We start from the raw sequence: 25,286 nt of genomic DNA on the forward strand, positions 1-25,286 counted from the left end.
CCTTGTTTATATGAAGCAAATTTATTAGATGAGTAATTATTACCCTCTAATTTAATGTGCTCACAAATACTCTCAAGATGCAATATTTACCCGCACCTTGGGGTGCAAAACCCTGCAAAATCTAACTGGAACAAACTGAGAGCTGCGAGGAAAATTCTTTCATCACTATATATCCCCTGAGTTAGATCTTTATTTGTTCTATGACAATTGTTTAAGACTTTTCACAATTGGTAAAGGCATTCATAGTCAGCTGCTATAGCTCAATTTATGAGCAGTCGCTAATTAGGCTGCAGTAATGAGATAATTTGTGGCTTTATAAAACTAAGTATGACCCCACCCTAACATTTTCAAGGGCAGAAGCAATAAGATCTAGAGACTATTAACAGAATTTAGGAGGATACCAAGAATGTCCTGAAACCTTTCAAGTGACCTCTGGAGATTAAGGAGGTAATTGGGGAAATCAAAATTATAGAAAAATGTACAGTTTTGAGCTGCAGGCTGTTTATTTATATATTAATTTGTTCACTATCCTAAAAATCAAGTGCAGCAAAATTAGAAGTATAAGCAATAAACAACAAAAACAGTGATTATTTACAAGTAAAAAAAGATATTATTTGTAACAAACAGAATGCTACATCAAAATGGTGATGTTTTATACCTGTCTTCTGAATGCTGAAGAATAATTATGTAGAAATTAGAAGACAATTCATCCATTATATTAAAATGTTCAACAGGAATACAGAGATTTCTCCATGCCTGTACATGATTCAAAAGTAAAATTATTTTCATAGCTTTTATAAACCCCAATCTCAGTTCTTTCATCAGAAAATTTATAATAATTCTAGGAAAGAAGGTGTTAATATTAAAAAAAAAAAAAAAAAAAAAGCCACCACAAACACTCAGCAGGTGTGCCCGTGGAGGAGGCTTGTCCAAACACAGAAACTCTTTTTCATTGTGAGGGTCACCGAGCACTGGCACAGGCTGCCCAGGGAGGCTGTGGAGTCTGCATCCCTGGAGACTTTCAGAACCTCTCTGGACATGGTCCTGGGCCATGGGCTCTGCGTTTCCCTGCCTGAGCAGAGGGTGACAAGGTGTTGGAGCAATAGAGCAGCTTGGTGGGCAGCCGGCAGCCAGCCAAGGTCAACCCACCACAAAAATACTGAAGAATATACAACCCTTTTTGAGAAAATACAACCAAAACCAACGCAAAACCTCCTAGTCATTAAACAGTCTGACTCCAGATGAAAAACTTGTAACACTGAAAGGACCATAAATGTTTTTTGAGACTGCTGCCTTTTAGCATGTTTTTCAGAGTGAAGTGCACACAGGGTACACTCTGGGCACACCTACATTATCAAGTGGTACAGAACTATACACTGCACACTTTTCACTGATTTTCATTCCAAGTACCCCTGTCCTGAACACCTGCCCAACATGGCCTGAGCATGTCAGAGAGCGCAGTTTAGTTTTTGTCTGAGAGGAGCCCAGCTTACACAGTCGTCGTACCACCAGGCAAATCTAAGCACCATAGGCAAGGACAACTGGGAGATTCGCTTTGAAAGTGCGTTCCTGACCTGAACTAAAAATCTCATCTGAATTTTAATAAACACTATACCCTCAGAGAGAACTAATTCAGTGACCACTTTGATTTCTTGCATCTGATGCTGCTTGGAATCACGCAGTTCAAGAATGCAGCCATGAACAGACCCCTTGGTTGCCACCTTTTCTTTCCTGAGCTACTGCAGCAGGTACAGACCTGCTGGGCATTGATGAATGTTTTCAGCTAGGGTATCTGCTGCCAGTTAGATAATTACAGAAACTCAAACACAGTGGCTTCTAAACAAAATATTATTGTGTTCCTTCTGCTAAATAAGATAATATAGCACCTGCAGAGAAAAGCCAAAGCAGTAGCCTACAAACACATATTTTTCTTATCCTGTACTGTATCCCTGCTTGCCACAATTTGTAAATGCTTAAAACAGTGCCAGCTACAGCTGATCCTTTCTATCTAACTGCTGGCAGTTTTAAATTCAATTCATTTCTAACCTAGGGTCTTCCAGTCTTAATTGATATCCACTTTTAGATCTCAGACATTTGCAGAATACACAGTTCTCACCCCTCTTAGACTGAAAGACAGGGTATTTATCTCCCAGAAAAGTTTGTCCATGATTTGGTCCAGAACAACGAATTACATGAATTGCATTTTACTGGTTGGTTTCTTTAAATATCCAGTTTGCAACACCACAGTTGATGCCCAGACTGATGGACAGAGTGTTTGTTAAAAAAAACCCCACATTAAAAAATCAGGGTCTTTTCACAGGGAAACACTTGAATGGGGACCTGAGTGTCTCAAATAGGATGGCTGGATGCTGTCCAGACGGTGATGGGAGTCTCTGTCTTAAGGGTCCGTTACAACAGCATCTTCAGCTGGATTAGGCGAGACTCACGTGGAATTAATGATTTAAGTGTGCAGATAGCACAACTCTGACATCCAGCTATACCAAATTGTAACTATAAGATAAACTGGAATTGCATCCTTAAAATCTCGCTTCTGACTTAAATTACATAGCTCATGCCACACAGATGGCCTACCATAAACAAAACCACAGGACAGTACATACCATACTCATAAAAATGTATTTTGATTCATGACCAAGTCAGCCCATGACTCAAATAAGGACTAGGAGGAGGCTTAATATTGACATGGAGTGACATTTTAAACTTTTTTTTTTTTTTTTAAAAATACAAACCTTTCTGGGCAGGATAGTAACCGAATTAGCAGAATTTTTTGCCCAGTAAAAGACATGACTACTTATGGGTTTGGTGCCTTGATAAGCATAAGAAAATAAGAAAAAAAAAAAAAAAGGAAAAAAAGTTTAATTGAGTTTAAAGATGAAATATAATGAGTTTAGAGATTATATATTACTTAATTCCAGGAGTAACTGAAACAATATATATATATCTGTGTGTGTATATATGTATGCATATGTATATATAATCTCTCTGTGTGTATAACACACATAAAAACCCCTAATAAGCAGCACATCTCAGAAAGTTACCATTGAAGTAGCAGTCAGTTGCTTTTCCACATTTTTTAGAAGATCACTTGTGTTTCTGTTTTGTTTCAGATGATTCTGAAGATGCAGTAATGCTGCCAGCTGAGAGCTGCTGGTGTTAGATGTAGCTGTTAGAAGGGTACGCTTCATCATCATAGATGCTGAACAGCTCTGTAAAATGTTTATATCTATTTATTTTCCCTCCCCAAAATAATATAAATACATATATACCCTATGATTGTTATAACATACATGTATGTTAAAGAAGAAGTCTCTTGCTTGAAAGGTGAGATGGATTAGCAAAAGCCTGTCTGCTATTTGTGTTTACAACCTAATGTAAACAGTCTGGCAATAACTTACGAAGATTTCCTAAATATGAATAGATAGGACTGACTTCTTTGTCTACATTTATCATCTATGTTCCTGCATGTTGTCATCCAAGGTCTACATGGAAAGGTAAATGCCTGAGATCTGAACCTGGCCTTGCAAGCAAGCTGAGTCTTTTCGTGTTTCTGTGCCTTTTACTGTACAGCCATCACATCACACATTTTATCAGACTTCCTACAAAGAGCAATATAAAGGGTAAGACTCTGTATCCTTTTCTTTCAGCAAACATACCAATCCTGTCCTTTGAACTGATGCTTGCTAAGAGCTGAAGTATCTTTTTTTTTTTTTTCTTTTAATGCAGCTGTCACATTAGAAAAAAAACAAACAAACTTCAGGTTGACCTAATAAAAAATTCCAAAGGGAGGCTTAATATTGACATGGAGTGACATTTTAAACTTTTTTTTTTTTTTAAAAATACAAACCTTTCTGGGCAGTAACTGAATTAGCAGAATTTTTTGCCCAGTAGAAGGCATGACTACACGTGTTCGGTGCTTTGATATGCATTCTACTTAGCATGTTCACTAACAAGTATGAAAGCTAACCATAAATAATATGGTGTGCTGCAGGAGTAGAGGAATAAAGGACTGAACCACAAAACCCAGTGTTAGCTGTTTTCTGATTTATCAGAAGACCTATCTAGTCCCTTCCACCCATGGGTGGAGGTATTTGCAAACCTCAGTGCTGACACAGGGGCAGGTGCTTACTGTCTGACATAATTTCCTGGTTGCCTTGATGTGCCAGGAAGGAAATTAGTACATGGTGCATTTCTGTACCTCTACAATGGAGATGATGGTGTAAGAAGCATGTATTATCTGCTCCTGATGAAGGGAATACAAACCTTACAGCCTTTCCTCATCTTCTCTGTGATGAAGGCTCATACTCACGATTCATACACCTTCAAGCCATCTATGGGGCCACGCCAAGTTGGTGCTGATTTGACAAACTGCATGTAAATCCTTCCTATCTACTTCAAAACGATGAATGAACAAATCCAGAGATACTTTTTAAAAATTATTTGTTAGAGAAGGATGAAACAGTATTTTGTGGGAATGTCTTATTGGATAATTTGATTACCTGTATTACTCGCTAGTTCTTATATGTATCCATACATTGTGTTCTATATGACCAACATTTGGGCTACAGGAATAGATATTTTTGCTTATGTAACTTAAAACACCCTTTTTATACTGGAAAGAAGCACAATACATTAGCTGCATTACCTGATGAAGTGCCAAAAACTGACTAGTTGAAACTGGATCAAACTGTCGAAAGCATTCAACCATTTCAAAACTAGCAGGAGCCAGAACATCAGTAATATTATGACTGAATGCAATACCCATACACTGTAGCAAAGCTTCACTGGATTGAGAAAGATATTTCTGAGCCAACCTATGCTCCTTCTAGATGATAAAAATAAAAAGGTTTCTATTAAAAGATGTATTAATACTAAATATTTGTTATATGTATACAGATTACTCGTGTGATAGAAAAGGTAAAGCATTACTTTTTCATGACTAGTTTTAATGCTTTTTCCCCTTTTTAAGGCATTTACTTAATGTATGATCAAAATATGCAAATACAGATTAATTATTTAGCAGACACCAACATCTGTTATACAACATTAAAAAATAAATGTTTTAGTAAGATACTTTCTTCAATATAAAAAGCATACTTAGCAGAACAGTATTTAAATTCCAGGCAGTACGAGCCACTCAGAACAAAGGAATATTCTGTCCATTCTCAGTACAGTTGTTTCGATTGACAGTTAACTATATTTAATATAAATAAACCACAAATCTCTTATCTCATGAATTTATTGATTATAGTAGCAACACAAACTGTACATTCCCAATTCCTAGTGTGCTTTGAACTGCCGTAGTTAACAGAGATCAGCTCATCACACAATACAACTTAAATTTTGTAAGAGTTTTACAAATGTTTTGTGATAGAAGTTATTTCTTTGTTCCCAGTCTGCAAAACGTGATCCTCCCTTAGCAAGGCATGTCTGTGAAGCAGAGAGTAAGAGCCTGTGCAGCTTGTCCGTGCTGCTGCATGATACATCACTGGGAAACCAGTTAAGGAGAAATTATTTCTCTGGGAGCAACTGGGAAAGCTCAGTCAAGAGCTCCCAGAGCACATAATGAGGGGCAGGACAGAGACACAGCAGAGCAGTGACAGAAAGATGGGTTTTGGGGGGTGTTTTGGAGACTTTTTTCTTTTTTACGATCAAATTTATGTTACAAACATTTCCATTGCCAGTTCAAACAGAATTGATAAGGTGACTATTATTCCATAGAAAGAAAGCACTCAAATTCGAATGCTAGCACATACTCTCACATACCTTTAATTCCTGCATTTTCATCCTATGCTTATCATATTGACATTTATTAATTGGTAAACTGCCGTCTGTTACTTCCTGCTCACTGCATTCTGCTGAACTCAGTAAAGATTTTGCAATGTCTGATTTAGCTTCTTCCTACTCATTGCAATATAAAAAAAGAAAAATTAATCATCACATTAAGTATGGCTGGCTTCATTTCTTTTGTGAAAGTCCACGTGTAAACGAACTCATCTTAAAAGAAATTTTAAGATGAGAGTTTTAGCAATATTATCAGGCATGGGAATTTCTTAATAAGTTATGATGACAATACGAATACTGGAAAGTAAAAAGCCCCCCCCCATACAACCTCTAAGATTTTGATTTTCTGATATTTGCTCACAGTTAATTTTTTCCGAACACTTTAATTCATCACTGAATTTATGACTGAATCAATTTTCCTTTTCTTACATGATGTTCTTACTACAACACAAAAGGAAATTACTAATCTGAGTTTTAAATCTAAAAGTCATTACTTCCTGTTTTCATGGATTCAAAACCAACCAACCTAGCCCTTTAAGGCATTCAAGGAATTTTTTTTCTCTCTCTTTTGAAAATATTGTAATTAGCAAATCTTAGGAACAAATAAAATCATTATTTACACGAGGATGGCATGTAGGCAGAATCATTTTTCTGAAATTATTTGGTTCAGTACACATTCTTATTATGGCTTGCATGCAATATGTAAAACCTAGTTCTAAATAAAGAGTAGTATTATACAAGCGTATACAGAAAAAATATTGTGGCAGACGGACTTTACACATAGGAATGAATTAAAATGCAGAAAAGAATGCATACCATAACATTTGGCTTCCAGTAAATCTCTGAATGTACAGGATCTACATTAATGGCAAGTAAACGAAGAGTTTTTCCAGTGAGATACAGGCACTTGGATTTGATATCAGGACAGCCTGTACAAAGACTCTGTACGTTTACTAACTGAGCCAGTGTAATGTGACCCACAGTGCATTCCATGTGCTCCCAATCCTGGTAAAATACATTTTTATGTTTATTTGCTTATATATATCCACACATAGAGAAACATGCTTTTTAAAAAAATGTAAAACATATAAATTTACATACAAACACATTTGTTAAATGTAATGATGCTTTCAACTACAAATGAGCTGTCTTTAATAGATATACAAATTCATTAGCAATTGATTAAAAAAAAAAGCACACTGCAACATCCATAAGCAGAAAACAATCAGTGCTGAGCAAAACATGGGATGAGGGGAAGGTACCGTGGCAAATGGAGGGGATATGGTGCTTTCCTGCTACCTCTTTTCTTATTGCCATTGTCAGAGATAGAATAATGGGCAAGAATTACTGCTCTGATCCAGTGGGGCATGTATTATGTTCTTATTCATCAGCTCAGCTAGGCAGTTCTGCTTAAACTCAACTGTTTTTAAAAAGAGACAATAATGCCAACCTCCCCCCTCGCCCCCCGCCCCGTCAATTATAAAGCCTCAAGTAATTCCCCTGCAACTCTTAGTGGTTTCTAAGTCCCTGCATCTGAGAAGCAAAATCTTTCTAAAAAAACAAAACCAAAAAAAAACCCCAATAAACCATTCCCAAGAAAAAAACCACACACTTACACTTTCTTTGCCGCAGAACTACATGAATGGTCTGGGGACCTATTTCCTCAGTAGTGGAAAAAGTTCTGCTATGGAGAACATCCCTGGGAAAGTTTGTTATACCTCTTATATGCAAATCATAGGACTAAATATTTTGTATTACCTGTTCTGTTGCATCATCTTCAATAGTTCCCCTGACGAATGCCTCCACAGTTTTACGAGGTGATACTTCTCCCACTTTTTTAAGCTTCTTCTCAGTAATAACAAGATGAAAAATATCCAAAAGAATTTCGACAAGATTTATTTTCCTGTTAGCTAGTTGCCTCATTAATGGGATACTAACATTTGTAGTCTGAAATACCGAAGAAAGGAAAGTAGAATTCTGATTTCAAATACTTTTGCAATTTTACCTGATGAGAAGTTAGAATGTTGCATTTTTTTAACTAAAGAAGCAAACATTTTAACAATAACACATCAACAGATCAGAGATATTGCTATGAAGATATTTAAGTAATTTAAAAGATAAAATCCAATGTCAAGTATATTACAAAGCAATCAAAGTAGCTGCATAGAAAAAGAGCAGCTGGGTTTTTGCTTTTCCCGTTTTATGTATTTGGTGCAAATATCTAATTCCAAAGGAGTTACAAACGTATATGTAAACCAAGAATTTTAATATTAACACTTTTGTGCTGCACAAAAATACTTGCTCTTTAAAAAAGGCAAAGCAGGAAAAAAAAAGCTGGATGCTAGAGAATAATAATGATACACACCATCAAAGCAGGCTGCAGGCTTTCATCACCCAAAATACACTATTTTGAAGACAGGCTTGCATTCTTTACATAACCTTCTGTGTAATCTTTTTTTTTTCTTCTGAGATATTAACACTTTATTGTGGAGAATTTTAAACTTGTGAGGTATTTAGAGAATCAAAAATATCTCTAAGTTTAGACTTTTTCTTTTGTAGCTCTTAGATAAATTTTAAAATTCAATAAAATTGACAAAGACCAAACAAATCCTCTCATTTCTGCTTCTCCTCTTCCCTTTTTAAATTATAAATTCTTTTGAGATGCAACGCTTCCTTCTATATTCAAACAATGCCTATCATTATAGGAAGAGAAACTCATTTGGGGCTTCCAGGAATTACGCAAGAATGAGTGAATGTTATGTGCAACCAAATTAGGTTTCTTTTCCATGAGTAGAAAAAAAAAAAAAGAATAAATATATCTCCATACCTCATTAACTGCAAATAAGCTACAAACATTATGAAACACTTCCTCTGTTTTGGATACTGCCCTCTGAGCTAAGTTATACGCATCTAGATAGTGACTACATTTCTCTTTTTCATTTCTCTCCTGCTTGGCAATCATCCTGAAAAAAAAAAACAACATAAGCCCACATGAACTAATTAACAGATAAAACAGATTAATTTTGTACACGCATTTTCTAAATGTTCAGATAGGAAAAGTGAACATTCACACATTAATTTCTCAAGGTAGTTTTCTTGGAACTGCACCACTGCAATGCAAGAAGATGCCACAAAGAGAAGGCAGGCAGATAAATTCTAGAGAATGTATTCACCAGGGAAAAAAAAGGCAGAATAGCCAGGTACAAAACACACCACAGTCATTTTAAGGGTACATCCTGGAAAGCTGGGAGTCATGGCATACTGCGTTTTGCAATTTTGCTATTGCAGCGATTTCTAGAGAACCATTTCAACAGTAAGAATTGTAAAAGCTTATAAACACTTGAGAATGATCGGTGTGGCTGCCAAAAATGCCTTTACAGATGGGAAGACAAAAAGCTGACTTAAGAGACTTTGATACGTTGTTTTGACCTCAAAAACAGTACAAAACTCACTAGTGCCATGTACAAATAACTCTGCCTCCACTGAAAGGAATTTTTGTTTCTACAGATTTTCTCTGAATACAGAATACATCAAGAATGCAAACAGATGTATAGCGCCAAGATATAAAACCTGACAATATAACCTGCTCTTTTCCATCTTTACTTAGACTATAAAAATGTAAAGAGTACACTTCGTGGACTAGTTAAATAAAATTTTTCATCTGAGGTATAACCTTACCTGTGAATATTTGCACGTTCTAGCAGTATCTCAGCACTGCAGTTTCTATGACCATAATGGAAGAAGTCCTCCTCAATTTGAACTAATTTATTGTATGATTCCCATAGCGTATGTGGCAACTGACAAGACTCAGCATTAATTGTCATACAATCTTGGATAAAATGTATCTGAATAAGTGTTTTCCTAGGAATAAAAATTAAGTACAAGATGGTAGTCAGAAAGATCAGGCTGTGTTTGAAAACAGACATGTTTCTCTCTGCTCTCCTTTAAATTGTAAGAAAATTAGAAAAAGCTTCTTCATTCTTTAAATCTGTGCTCTACAAATTACAGTAGGTCATGAAAAAAAATCAAAATATTCTATTTTCAGATTAGAACTGATGTGCCACTTGTTCCACATATCTAATAATTCAAACTGCTTAGGCCTAATCAGTCTTCTAAGTACAGTTGCACTGAGAAGACTATTAGTCTTCCCTTTCTAATCCAAAAGTTTCACATTCCTGTAAAGAGTAGTGTAAATGTTATCCATACTTCTCTCCTTTTACCAACATATTTTAAGAGCTTAGTACTTGGATTTCAATGTAACCAAAATCATTGTTTAGTTTCACCATAAAAAGACTTCTTGGATCACGGTGAGAAATAGGTCATTACTGCAGACTACAACAGTGTTGTGGAAATATCCGTGCTCAAACAGGTACCTGTGCACAGGGAAAAGTGTCTTACTCCTTTGGGTAACGCATACCACAAACTATGCACAATAGGTTGTGGTATCTGGACTAGCTTACTAACTTAACAGATAGTAGGGCTGCAGACAAGAATGAAGAAATTGGAAAGGAAATTTAAATTAAAAGAAAATAATAAACATAAATTACTTAGCAGAAAAATATCTGAGAATCCACAGAATGCAACATACTAAAATAAAGATAAATGCTAAAAATCGCCATATATTTGCAATGTAGCTGCATAGTAGAGGCTGGGTATATTTTAATGAAAAGACAGTTACCTGGCTTCAAGGGATGTAATTATAAAACCCAAATCCGATTGTCTGTTAGGTCTCTTCAGTAAAGTAGATCTGAGCACATTTACAGTACGTTCCAGTATCTCACAAGCCTGCAGGTAACATAAGAAACTGCATAATTCTGTTTTAAATGTCTGTGTATAATATCAAACATTTATTTAGAAATCTCAAAGTTTGTACAGAATATATTAAGTATCTTTCACTAATATTCCCCAGGATGACTGACTCTTGACAACTGTGTATCAGTCTAGAAAGCATGAGTTATGATCATATTTAGGTATTTTGATATGCTGAAGTGAATGGAGCGCATACACACAAGGAGGGAAGATGAAGCCAGACTCATCTTAGAGGTACACAGCAAACGAACAAGGGGCAACAGGCCCAACTGGGAAAAAAGGGAATTATAAACAGATGCTCCAGTGTTTGGCTACCTTCCTAGTCACTGGGGTTTTTTTCTGGGGGGGGGAGGGAGGGTATGTAACAAGGGCCCAGAAAGGTTGTGGAATCTTCATTCTTGGAGATACTTGAAAAGTAGCCCTATATGGCCCAGAGCAACTCGATTCAACAGTGAGGTCAGATTTTGCTTCAAAATTGCCCCTGCTTTCCCTGGGATTAGACCAGATGGCCTCTAACCTAAACAGTCATTTGATTCTGTATTTCACTGGCATCCTCTTAGGGACCGATTCCTGCACCCTTACTTAAACTTACTAGCACATTCATCCACAAGTAAACCTTACGCTATTATAGTTTTGCCACCTGGGGATGTAAAAGAAGTTCCCAACTAACAATTCTGAGTGAAAAAGCCCTTAGATAATGCTCAAAACCTTAGCCACAGATTTGTCCTTATTAAAAACTTTTGCTGCTGCAGTCATGTTGGTCAGACATATGGAGGAAAAAACTCCACACCTCACACATTTCATTAATAGCTAAACTGGTAAAACCTTAGTAAATACACTCACTGGTAAATCCAGGTATTTTGTCCTTCAAGGATTGTAAATCTGAGTTCAGACCAAACCAAAATAATCCCTCTATACAAAACAGACTCACACAGATTATCAATAAGGGACAGATCATCATAGACACAAGTAGATTATATTTATGCTGAAACTCATGAAAGTTAAGGGTTGAACAGTAAAGGGATATTTTAATGTTAAGGGTCAAGTAGGAAAAGGTTTTTAATAAATACATTATACTTACAGTAGTATCAAAATACAGAAATAATATTTGTAAAACTACTTGAATCACTAGTAAATAATATTTAAAGGAAATAATATTTATAGTCTTTATTAAATATGGAAAATAAACACATCAATTTTAACAGAATTATCCGAGTTCAAAAGCATTCTAGCCAAGAGAATCAGATCTCTGGGACTTAGTTACATATACTACATTTCAATAGAAGAACATACAGTTTATCATAAAAACATCCTAAACTTCTGTGGGTAAAATCTCTTTCTTACTGGCCTGCACCTGTTTGGAATCTGTGATTAATGTTTGTTGAATGCACAACAGAGAAAACAATATTAACTGCATTTGACACCTAATTTTGCTTTTATTCAAATGCAAAGGCTGTAACATTTCACTGAAAGAGGCACCACTGCTGCAAAAAAACCAGCTATCAAACCCAAATCCGCTTCTTTACCAAGCTTTGTTTTCCTTCTCCCTCCTCCTCTAGAATCGCGTCTACGAGACTCAGAGTGCTGCTGTACCAAAACCACTCATTTCCTCCCAGAAGCTGTGCTTTCTCCAGCAGTGCTCGAGCTTGGCCGTGGTTTCTCTCCAGGTTAGCCAGCACAGAAAATAGGTACAAGCACCTCGACACATCATTCGGGGCCCTCAGTTCCTAGGAAGAAAGATGTGTCCTATATACAGAAGATTCACTATTGCTATTCATATTTACTTCTATTCATATTTTAGATTAAACTTATGAACAGGCACAGAAATAAAAAGTGAATGGTATTTCCTCAATTATCTGTATAATTTCTTAGTTACTCCTTATATTACTTTGTCTTTTTCAACAACATAAAGTGTCTACTTCACATCAAGAACTTCCAATACGCTTTGTATTTCTTCACATTCCCACATCTTCTAGACTACAAGTTAAATAAGCTATTTTTCTGCTATTATTTAGTATGTATATATCTGCTGCCAGTTGTCAGTATCTGATGAGGAAATGGGGTGCTGAAAAATTTTTAATGAACTGGGATCTAGATACACTAGAGGTCCAGTAAATTTACAGTGCTACTTTATGCTAGTTACAAACTATACACTATTGCTATACAAGAGAAAGTACAGGTAGTATACTAGCATACAGATATACAGGGTACTAGTAAGAAATCGTTTCATTAAAATTAGTGTCCTAATGTCTTTTGAACTTTTCTCAATGTACAATACTAAATTCATGTGTTAGCAACAGACATATATTATTAATGAATATATTATTCATGTATTACTATTCAAAGTATTCATGATTCATGCTAAATATATAGGCAGTTTTTACTTACATGAGAAAAATTATTATGTGGAATAACAGGATAACAATTACATTTTCTCTTTAGAAGTAAAGGATTTTTTGCAATAATTATGTTTCAGAAACCTGTATAACTGAGAAGACAGCTGTAATGGAGTAGGAAGTATATCTTTAATGTAAACACTTCATAATAATGAGATGATGTGGATTTGTTTGGTGGAACATACAGACACTCGTTTCAGATCTGCCAGAATTCTAAGTCATAATTTCAGTGTCAGTGGCTGTTTATCTGTTAAACACAGATAAACACAGTTACACTGTTAAACACAGCAGTAAAATCGTAACAAAATTCAAAATTATATAACTAGGCTTTCAAATGATCAAAATGTTGAGAAGATGGAGCTAAACGCTCTCTCTCTCTCTTATGAGCAAATCTTGAACATCTCTAAAGTATTTAACAAACAAGGTTTGGATACACACACATCTTCCAAGGTCACTGCAAAGCAGGCAGAGGTGTCGACAATACTTTCACAATTTGAAATAATCTTCAGACAATACCCATAAAGTTGGACTTAAGTGCAATATATTTAAATGTATGCCTTATGCATGTTGAAACTCAAATGACATAGGTTTGGGGCAGGAGAAAGTTTGGGTTTGCAATTTGATTATTATTATGAGGAATGACTGCATTAAAAATGAACATTTTTCCTACATGTTTTCTTAATTTTTCTTTTTCTAGTTTATTTCTGATGTACCTGAGTTGCAGCATGGGCCTCTGAAAGCAGAAGTCTTGCTGGTTGATACAAGCCTAGCTGAATTAGTACTTCAGCTTTTTCTATCCATAAGAAAGGGAAAGAAAGTGCACTCAGTCCTTTTCCTGTTACTGTATTTAACTCAAAAAACTGAAAAAAACCAAAACATTACACTCTCAAAACTTTCAAAACTGAAGTAGATGGAATAAAAATTGTAGTTAACTATCCTATTAAATTCTTGATATAGCCCACAGTCTAGCTCTATTTTCTAATTTCGAAATTCAACATTGTATTCCAGGAAAAACAGGTTTACTGTGAGATTTGGATTTTATAATCCTCAAAAGCCATTCAACTAATAAGTATATACTATTAAACCCAAATTTAGAACAGATTAACTACTTCAGATCTGCTACTGCTGCAAAGAAGTTGATTCTTGGTAATAACTAAAGCAATGAAACAGAAAAACTTCACAAGAGTTAAAAGAGGTGACTCAAGAGGGATTACTAATTAGGAAAAAAAAAAGATATTTTACATGCAGAATAATGGAAAAATATACAAAGAGAACAAAATGATATAATGAATACAAGGACAGAAACGCCATAATAAAGAAGAAAGTGCGGGTAAGCTTTAAGAATATCAGTAAGGCAACTATCCTTTCCTAGATTCCTAAAGAAGAGACAAAGCTGAAATATTTGCATGCCTTTAAAACAATATATGAGACAGCAAACCAGTATGCAGTGATATAATGGAGAGAGGAAGAAAAGAAAACTGAGACCGAGAGCGAATACAATGTCCTTTTTGCTTCTCTGTCTTTTCCATTGTTTTGCATTAGTCCCAAATTCCATTTGTAGAAAAGTACTGTTACTTTGTATGAATACAGACTATTTTTGTTGTTCCACAATACAAATAATATGCCAGTCAAACCCAGCTCACATTCTGCCGAATTTTAGTACGCATTTGTAATGATTTTTTGTGTTAATGTATTTCTCAAGTATAAAATTATTTAAAAACAAACTAGCAAGTATATAAAAATAAAAGTGAAAAGTGATTTATTAAAGAAACTGGAGCAGAAATAAAGACCTTTTCACTTGAAGTAAGGATATTCTCATCCTTACTAGCATTCAGCTGAGCATTTTCAAAAAATGTTTTTCTTTCTTCTTTCTCCGTATGTAGGTTTTTTTCTTTTTTCAGTGCAATCTCTTGCCTACACCTAAATCACAAGGAAGAAAAAGTAAATTATAGTATAGTATTTCATAATGAAGTATTAGTGTGTTAGGCATCTTCACTATACACTTACTCTGTGGATAGATACAAAACAATCACGCGCAGAATTTTAGGGCATAGTTGATATACCAAATTTGTATTAAGAGATCATGTTTTTTAATAATTTCCCCCCCCCCAACAATACTTATCAACTGTAGGGAAAAAAGCCCAAATAATACAGCCTCTGTAGTGCAAATACATACATTGCTTGTTCTAATTCACTAATGTATGCTTCTCCAGCAGCTTTCTCATGATACAAAGATGCCTGATTCAGTTTTAGATCTGAACATACCAGGGCAATTCTAGGAATAAAAAGAAGAAATGTGTAAGAAACAATCAGAATCTTTCAGATGTTGCTTCAAATAAAGAAGTTATTTATAAAGAGCATACATTCCATGTCAGTCCTACCTTCTTACGTCTTGATTAATATTGCCAATAATAAAAATTCTAAATAAAAAAGAGGGAAATGCGGTCGTTGGAATTATCCATTGATAGAGGTCATAGAAATACAGAACAGTTTGGGTTAGAAGGCACATTTTGAAGATCATCCCTGCCGTGGGCAGAGGCATCTCTCACTAGATCAGCTGCTCAAAGACCTGTCCAACTGACCTGGAACACTTTCAGTAACGGGGCATCCACCAGTATCCCCAGTGCATCCATCAAACCCTTATCTCTCCAATTTAGCGGCAAAATGATGTGGTAAAAGTACAAAAATATTTATAGTGTGGTCTCACTACAGCATGCAAAAAACCCCATACGTGTGTGTGCTAACTTATTTTCTGCATTGAATAAAGAGCAATATATTCATGTACACCTATCTGATCATATATAAAAACTAGGTCACATATATAAATAAAATACCATGAAATAAAAACAAATATTGAGGAGTCAACAAAAAATTTGTCTGGCAAAGCTTGGCTGCAAATCAATTTCCTATTAGTAAATCACTTTTAGTTTTGTAAGACAGCAACTCAGTAATCAATTGGCAACCCAGATACACACATGTGTTTGTATACATCAATATTTATCTATTCTGTTATGTGGGATCAGTTTCAGGCATTCTAAAAACACATTTTGTGGCATTTCACAAACTATCAGGAATTAACAAACAATTATTGCTTATAACTGCTAAATATTAAGCAAACATTATGCAATGCATTTCAAAAAAGCATGATGAAATGTTTTAACTAAAACAGTGGTAATTTGCCATTGCATGCATATTAAATATTTTTGAATCAAAACTTTTAGGGCTAATCATCCATAAAAATAACAGAATTTTGGTCACAAAGGCAAATCTCTATAAAAGAGAATGTTCTCGTTCGGGATACTTATTTGGGTTCTTAAACTAAAGAAAACATATTTTTGATGCAAGATGGGAGCCTGCCGTTTGAATACTTAAAAGATAATACTTTTATTGACTTTTTTTTTGCACTTCACTTTTTTCAGTTAGGTGACAATAAGGCATTATAAAAATTATGCACACAAAAGTGGCTTGAGTTCATAATCTTGTACACCCTTCCTCAGGGAGATCACGTTTAGTAATGGGTAACATAGTGGCTTTAACTCCACAAGAAAACCAGCTCATCAAAACTCTATTAAAATGTATAAAAAAGAAATGAAAAGAAATAAAAAACATTAAAAATACAAGTGACATAAAGCCTTGTTATAATTTAGTGAAATATTAACGGATGGTTTACTTCATTCAGTTTCTCTTTTATTTAAAATAAACAAAGGATACAAACCGAAGATGATAGAGATCAGAGAGACTTCTACATTCCACAACTTCATTAGCAATAACTTCAGCCAGCTGAAAGATGGGAAGAATCAAGTGGGGGCAAAAAATTTTCTGCAGTTCTTTAGCTAAAAGGTCCATAAAATACAAAGTGCAAGTCTGGGAAGAAATTTTTTTAATTTCAATCAGTATAAACATAATTTTGTAGTGAAACAATTTTAAATTAATGATTACATTTTCAGTTCCAAACTTTACATAAAATAAAATAAAATAAAAATAAAATAAAATAAGTTAAACAAGCTTTCAAGCTGAAACAGCAGCTAGGAACACAGAAAACCAGAAAATTTATTCTGTAAGACAAGTTCATTTCAGAACGCAGAGGATGGACTAACACTTTGTAAAGTATTAATGAATACTACGACAAGGAAGTATTTTTAGACAGCTGTCTGAACATATTCTTTATCACACCCACAGAAAAACTGAAACGCAACACAGACCTTTGCTACTCATTTTTTTCCTAAATAATAAATGCTCTAGAATTTTGAGAAGTGTGCTTACAGGATTTGGGAAATTATGCCAGTTAATACCATAACTATTTGCTTTCTGTTTAAAGGTATCTCTGATTTCATTGGGACAGTCATAATGAGCCCATTCTTCCACACTTGCTGGTAAGTTATGAACCGATCCTTTCCCTTTAGGCTTCTCTTTCACAACAGAAAATTCAACCTACAATAAAAAACAAGGACATTTATGAGGCCAAATTAACATTCCTGTTGGTATTAAACACTCAGCTAACTTTAAGAAAAAGGTATCTGCTTAATATCCTTTGAAGTATCATCCTTCTTTTTTTTTGACCTCTAGACTGTGCATTTTAAAAAACAGCAGTATTTTGACCAATGCAGCAAACAAAATAAAGAAAAAGTATCTGTAAATTTATGACCTGTCAAGTCCAGGTGATCAAGAGTGAAAGTATGATACACAGACTCATAGAGAAATTCTTCACAGGTTATCAGAGTCTTTACAGGAAATTATCTGAACTATTCAACAAATCAGCCCACAAAAACATCTCTTAGAAACAGATTATTGCTTTAATTCCACAGGAAAGGGTTCTTACTTGCTTCTCTTTCTTTTTGTCCTTCTCTGTTTTAGGACCAGTTATTGACTGTACCTTCTGAGGAACTGTAAGTTGTGAAGACTTTGATAATATTTTTGTAATACGTTCTGATGCTGACAATGATACCTAGATAACCCAATAATCACAGTTAATTATTTTCAATTTTCAATAATAATGTAAATTTCTAGCAATAATGATTATTCACCGTAAGTCACTATCTACAGCTACTAACAATTATCACAATTATCTGTTTGTGGAAGAGCTTTCTTCATAGAACTAAAACTTCAAAGACTCCTGGATGCTCGCACTGTTTGTACAAGCATGATCATGACAAAGCATTTCAAGCAGTTGAAAAGATGGCATCATCCTTGTGATAAATACTACTGCTATTTTCTTAACCTATATGGTTGCAAATTCAATTCTTTTTTTTTTTTTTTTTTTTTAAACTGCCAGTTTAGATTGCTTAATCTTCTACACAGGATGAATTTCATATCACAGTAATCCGGAAGACTGCAAAGAGCCACTCTGTTCTCCTTCTGGATTAGTCTTCTATAATGTTAATAATCAATATTATAGAAAAGAAATTTCTAAATATTTAAGCATATGAAAGCATCCATTGAAAATTTCTCTGTGCATGCAATAGCACAGCTTCTGATCTTACCTAAATAAAATCAGAAAAAAAGAAAAACACACAACACATCAATTTGAGAAGATGAATATATTTTGCTGGAGGGATCAAGAGTAGAACACAAAATATGAACAAAAAATGATGCTGGATGCTGCACAACTTGTGAAAATTTCAAGTTAAAGGTAACACGTGTCTTTAAAAGAAGCCAGAGGCAGCTGATTTGGCTTGGATTATTCAGGTTTTTAGAGAATATTTTAACATCTACTGAGTTATTTATGGAGTCCTAAACTCTTGAGAGTCTGCTTTAAAAATTGACATCTGCAGTCAAGTCTGCTTTACTCTCTACTCCAAAACAGGATTAAGCTGTCCTGTGGTACTTCCATTCCTTTAATGACGGACGGTTATTCTTTTTCTCACAGTGCTGTTCAGCTGTAAATATGAGTTCTTAGAATTACTGCATTATCCTACAACTGGCACTGACAGCCACATTAACTCTTATTTTTTTTAATTTTTAATAGTTTATTCAAACAGTAATACTTGTTTAAGGTATCTTTTTTCTCTATTAAAACACTCAGACAATCAAGTTCAGGATATTGAAAATTATGCTTATGTAAAAGTTGAAAATACCAATATTCAATTCCTGTCTTCCATCAAATGTTAGAATCTAAACTGATTTCACAATGAAAAGTTGATCATAATTACAAAAGTAACAAATTGCAGACTTTTACAGCTAATTGGAATAAAACTGTTCACAAGCTATAGCTTACCAATCTAGTTGATACGTCCCATCTATAGCACTAAGATTATTTCTATAATGATTTGTGGCATTACTATTATCAAGTGTCGATTTAGTCTCTTCAAAGATTTACTCATATTTAATGTATAATTGTTTTCCTATGATTTTTGCTATGATTCTCAATAGCCATTTAAATTAGGCCTCGTATCAGTGACAAATGAAAGAGATTTCTTTGATTTGAAATGCTGTAACAATGAAAAGGTGATTAGAGATTAATAATCTGTGAATACTGCCTGCCTATACTTTTTCTTAAAACTTAACAAACGAAGTGACACCTGCATTTAATTTAACTGTCACACAATTCCTTTCAGTCAAATGACAGCCCCTTTGACTCAACCTAAGTGAAGGTCCATCTGAAATTACTGTTCCTCAGAACTTCAGCAATGTCTTCAGCATGTATTCTTAAACAAATTAAAAATACAAAATTTTAGAACTTTTGGCATGAAACTTATGAATGTACTCAGAGAAACAATGGGCCGCTGCTTTAATCCTTAATGTCTCTTCTCTGCTTTCCTGAGAGGAAAAATTTTCTTGTTCAATCCTTAAACCTGAGAAAATATAATAACTATACCATAAAACTGGAAATTCTAAAGATGTAGTTAAAACATCAAATGAATAGCTGGCACCATAATTACACAATATAGCTTGAAATATACTGGCCACATTATAATATATAATATAACAATATAATAATCTCATACAACCTCACCTGCCAGATACGGACGATACAAGCATATGCCATCAAACAGTGCTGCTGATGAAAAGGAGAACTATGACCAGAAATTAAAGCCATTAATGTCTGTGCTCTGAACAAAGCTTCCAATTGTTTAATATTACTAAATTCTTCCAAATTAATTTGGGGCATGATACCATTTGCTCCAATGTCTATCTTCAAATTTTCTGTTGGTGAAAATTTTGGTATTGTATTTTTTTCTGTTAAAAAAAAATTAACATGTTCACAGTGATGGTATTAAAAAATGTTTTCCAAAATTTCTGAATTTAAAATGAAAATTTTTATGGAAAAAAAAACCCAGAAAAATGGAAATCCATCTACTGAGGATGTTCTTATAGTCATGCAATGCTACTTGTACCATGGTTTAAATGAATAACGTACAGATATGTATATTAAATGAGTCTGATATGGAAATGGAATCCACAGTAAGCACACTTTATCTTCTTGAAAATAAATCTGTGGGAAAGACAGTCTAACTTATTTATTTAAAACCTCTTAAATCGTGTTGCAGTCAAATCAAAAATCCTCTTGATCTTGACGTAGTAGTTTCTACGGTGACCAAAGATGATGTCCGAACCACCAGTAGCCTGGTCAGCTATGAAGCTGTCAGTGCAGCAACGTCCCCAAGGATGTGGAATCCCCATCTGTCCTGGGTTGAGAAACACAGGACTAACTTTTCTTCTAATGTTGGGGAAAACTGCACTTTTAGAAGACTCTAGTGTCTGAATTAATGAAAATATTTACTTTAAAGCCAGCTAGGCTCTGTGGGATTCAAGGTCTTAATGTTTTCGAGCCTTGCCAGGTGCAGGGACCAGGAGGAGCTAGGCCTGGGCATTTGACCCAGGCTGGCCAACAGGATTATTTCATACCATGAACATCACATTCAATATAAATTAGAAAAGTTTGCTGCGTAGCTCTCTCTCCCTTGATGGCAGCAGTCCAGACAACTCCTTGCCCCAGTGCTGGACCTCTGAGGCCTTCCTTCCCTCCCAAAGCTGTAGCGCTCGCAGTGTCCGACATTTGCTGTCCACTGCTGGGAGTGCACAGCTTCCTACTGATATAATTGGCTGAGTATAATTCTTGTATACCTTATATCAGTATCGGGATGAATACTGGTTCTTTAGTATTATTGTTAATTATTTAGTCTTATTCTATTAAATCTATTTACATTTCAACCCTCATGTTTCTTTGTGTTCCCCGATTCCCCTTTCCTGGTGGGGAGGGATCATTGGGTGATAGAATAATTGTCTAAATGACAATAAATTGTTATGGGTTTTCTCAAAGCATAACACTATCACTGGAGGTTTTCAAGACACAACTGGACAGGGTGCTAGATCAAGGCTCCCTTTTCCACAGAAGGTTGGACCAGGTGATCTTCTGAGGTCCCTTCCAACCTGGGCTGTTTTATATTTGAAACTAATTTTTCTTATTATTTTATTTCAGTTCCCATTAAAAGTTTTGTAAAAAAGTTCTTGAAACATAGGCAGTGTAAGAAGTCCAGTAATCATAAGCAGCCATGTAAAACTGGGTGGGAAGATAGTTAAAGAACAAGTACAAACTTTACATCGCCACAGGGCTGTAAAAAAACCTAACAAAACCACTAGCAGAAAAGTGCAGAATATTGTTACTGTGACTTTAATCAATCAAATGTGTGATACTAGAGACACTGAATGTTTATTTTTTTCAATGCAAACACCATCACACTTGTCTGATCTATCTCATCTTTCCACATAAAAATAAGAGCAGAGCAGATGTTGATTAATACCACACAGTACAGTATTGTTCCAGAAATTACATACTTTTTTTTTTCCAATTAAGTAACGGGGTATCCTATCAAAATCGGTCACTGAGTCCATAACACTGCACATGGACACAAAGTAAAAGGACCAAAGAATTTTTGCACAGTTACGTAAGTACTTGAAAGTGCTCAGCCATTTGAAAGGCATTTTTGAAAAATCAATCCTAAAGTACTAGATAAGGGCAAGGGAAGAGCAATACAAAGATACCCAAATCTGGGCACAGAAACCATTTCCTACAGTTACATCTGGCCCTCCATGAGAACACATTTGAAACAAACCGCCAAGTGCTACCAGCACCTCACAACCCAGGAACCTCTGCGTCAGACAGGAGCTGTATCTTCCTGCACCAAAAGACAGAGGGTAGGTCTCTACGGCACAACACAGAATTCACAGATGTGTTTAAGCTAGCATTGAACAAGTAACAGTGAATATTGGAGAAAGTACGGCCAAGCTGGTGCCATTCTTTGGGGTAACTAAGTTGTAAATTAAAAATATCTCTCACGCTGCTGAGAAATTTCTCTGAAGGATATACACCTTTTACATACCTTCTTGTGAGGATTGCATAGAAAATTTCATATGTAGCAAGAGATCTACCACCCAGTCCAGAGGTTTAATAACATCACTGAGGTGAAATTGGTTACAATATAGCCATTCAGCAAATTCCACCAGATAATCAACTTTCTGCCATTCATTTTCTTGTTTCTATAATAAAGGAAGATATTTGGTGATGTAAACCATCTAAATGAAATTCAGAAGTTCAATATAGTTTTAATAGAAACAAAAAATAGTAATTTGACAATTAGTAGTTTTATTGGCATGACATAATCAGAGTTATGCTCAACGGAATGTAACAGAAAACTCCACCAGCTAATTCTTTGCTTTATCAAAACTTCTTGCAATTGGCTACTCTTAGACATTTTTCTTTTACAGGACTCAACTGAATTTTTACTGGATACCAAGATTCAACCATACACAGTTTTCCAACTGAAGAGCAATTTCAACATTATAAAAAGTAATGGTTAACTGTATGGCCTTCCAACCAGCTCAATTATATACTTCACAGAAGTTGCAATCCCATGAATCCCTCGAGAAACATCATTCTATCAGCATTTGTGAAACATATATAGTAAAAACCAACAAACCTGTAAAGCAATGATTGCACTTTGAAAACAGATTAACTGTCCAATAATGCTTCTGGAGACTGTTACCAAATGACGCCATGTATGTGACAAATAATCTTCACTTTCATCTCTGAATTTCTGAATGTCCATCATAAAATTGCATCCCAATCCTGCCTTCACTGTAGCCACATATTTGAAAATCAGCCTAGAAAAAGACCCCCAAAATCGCAAATTAATTGCATCTGTACCTGTAAAGTAACTTTGCAAGTAGGATATATACATTAGTTCATATCAGTACAGTACAGAGATGTAAAGTTCATAAACTGACATAAAAGGGCATAATTCTTTGAACTCAGATAAGACTATGTAAACGCTACCCTAGATAATTGAGTTTCCATTTAACATTAACGGGTTTACAGCTAGGAAAACTAAAGTTTCTGCTATATAGCCACATTTCATGTGCCTATTTTCTTAGAAAAGTAAGATACTATTTAAATGTAAGTTTTAAAAAATTAAATTTACAACTATTATGAACAGATTAATGATAAGAACACTGCCAACGTATGTCTTTTTCATCGAAAAGACACAAGAGTGTTTTCTGGTATAAGAACTGACAGGCTGACAAAAACTAATCATAATATTTTCCCAATGCAAAATAAAAAAAATACTCAGTTTTATACTTCTCAAGAATCAGGATGCTTATTTTAATAAAAAGAAGTCAACCAACTTACAGCCTGTGTCTTGTCTGAGGCAAAACTTGAATGGCTTCATCCAGGACTTTTAGTGCTGTCTCCCAATCAGCTTTATCAGCATGTATGTGGAATAATAACCCATATAAGGAGGCTCTTAATGTCAGATCTTCCTCAGCACCTTTGAAGTATAATCAAATGATTTATTAATATACTGCAGAATTAGAGTAATGATATTACAAAATACTGGCTTTTCTTTTATTATCAGATCAAAAGAAGGAAGAACATGCCTGGGGGAACACATCCAACTGACAGCCCAATACTTTGAAAATCCTTTGTAATCCACTGATGCAAAGGCAACATATCTTTCTTCTCCTAAAAAGATGAAAAAAAAAAAAAAAAAAAGAAAAACCAAAAAAGGCCCTTTATCTTTCAGTTAACATATGTCTTTAAGTACTGTACTTCTGTTTCATTTATACACTAACTAATATGAACTATTAACATGTTACATATATAGCTACATGTGCAGGAGATAAAAACCACAGCCATTTCTCCTGAATGAGTTCGTTAATTAAAAACCAACACAGCAGTAACTAGACTCAGTAATATTCACTCAGTTACACTGATTAAGTAACATGAATTCTTGAGGTACTGTCAGAGAATCACAGAGCAGTTGAGGCTGGCAGGGACCCTCAAGCCTCTCCAGCCCACACCCCTGCTCAAAGCAGGTTGCTCTGGGCCTTGTTCCATCATCTTCTGAGTACTCCAAGCAGAGACTCCACAACCTTTCTGGTCAAAAACGAGTAACAGCTTATTTTTTCAGATTATTTTCAGATAATTTTTAAAAGGTGACTTGATGTCTTTTGTCCCATATAAGGTCTCCCCGGAGCCTTCTCTTCTCCAGGCTGAACCCCCCCAACCCTCTCAGCCTGTCCTCACAGCAAAAGGGCTCCAGCCCTCCCAGCATCTCCGTGGCCTCCTCTGGCCCTGCTCCAACAGGTCCATGTCCCTCCTGTGCTGAGGCCCCAGAGCTGGAGGCAGCAGAATTGCCCCCCCTTGCCCTGCTGACCATGCTGCTGCTTGCTCTTTAATACAACTTATTGAGGGTTCACTCTGAAAATATGCTGCGATAGTGAGTTAACTATATACACATAATGAAGTATTCCTTTTTTTTGGTTTTAAAGATATCACCTCTGCAAATAACCTTTAGAACTGTGTCTATGGGCAATTACTGTTATACATCCAAACGCTGTCCAAGTTCCATTAAGTTTACAATCTTCACTTCCAAGTAGACAGCGTACTCAGTTCTATCTCCTATTCACCCAGAATCAAGCAGACCAGTCACCACCTCTGACTATTTGTGATTTGTACATGGCTTGAGGAAAAATCAAAATTAAGTTTTCTATTCTAGTACTACACTCCTTGACGAGCTGAGATGCAGACTCATATTGGTACCACTGAGCTTGAATGCAAGAGTTATTAATAAACCCTTCAAGCTCTAATTGAACTTGTGCCCATGGAAATGCACAGAACAACTCACATCAGCTTCACTGACGTGTAAATCAAATCTAGAAAGACAAATGGATCAGCTCTGGGGAATTTTGAAGGAAGGAAAGTTGTAAATATGTGGGGATGTTTCAGTGCACAGAAGAAATTTCGTATGGCGGGATGTGCTACATGATACACGCCACCTG

At 35.2% G+C, this 25,286-nt stretch overlaps 1 protein-coding gene across 1 annotated transcript in view; it reads right to left on the reverse strand.

Moving 5' to 3' along the window:
- Positions 1–25,286, reverse strand: part of CFAP46 (cilia and flagella associated protein 46) — a 71,915-nt gene that overhangs the window by 14,489 nt on the left and 32,140 nt on the right. The window contains exons 25-45 of the mRNA XM_074159214.1: positions 23,883–23,967; positions 23,635–23,773; positions 22,925–23,108; positions 22,328–22,484; positions 19,960–20,183; positions 17,827–17,952; positions 17,271–17,438; positions 16,723–16,871; positions 15,184–15,282; positions 14,798–14,927; positions 13,721–13,867; positions 12,138–12,338; positions 10,481–10,587; positions 9,481–9,663; positions 8,630–8,765; positions 7,561–7,749; positions 6,619–6,807; positions 5,785–5,919; positions 4,664–4,843; positions 3,060–3,227; positions 659–756 (exon numbers count right to left, since the gene is read on the reverse strand). Coding sequence (XP_074015315.1) covers positions 659–756; positions 3,060–3,227; positions 4,664–4,843; positions 5,785–5,919; positions 6,619–6,807; positions 7,561–7,749; positions 8,630–8,765; positions 9,481–9,663; positions 10,481–10,587; positions 12,138–12,338; positions 13,721–13,867; positions 14,798–14,927; positions 15,184–15,282; positions 16,723–16,871; positions 17,271–17,438; positions 17,827–17,952; positions 19,960–20,183; positions 22,328–22,484; positions 22,925–23,108; positions 23,635–23,773; positions 23,883–23,967 — 3,194 coding nt within the window. The remainder of the gene's footprint in view (positions 1–658; positions 757–3,059; positions 3,228–4,663; positions 4,844–5,784; positions 5,920–6,618; positions 6,808–7,560; positions 7,750–8,629; positions 8,766–9,480; positions 9,664–10,480; positions 10,588–12,137; positions 12,339–13,720; positions 13,868–14,797; positions 14,928–15,183; positions 15,283–16,722; positions 16,872–17,270; positions 17,439–17,826; positions 17,953–19,959; positions 20,184–22,327; positions 22,485–22,924; positions 23,109–23,634; positions 23,774–23,882; positions 23,968–25,286) is intronic.

The sequence above is a fragment of the Numenius arquata genome, chromosome 15, assembly GCF_964106895.1.
Source record: "Numenius arquata chromosome 15, bNumArq3.hap1.1, whole genome shotgun sequence".
NCBI lineage: Eukaryota > Metazoa > Chordata > Aves > Charadriiformes > Scolopacidae > Numenius > Numenius arquata.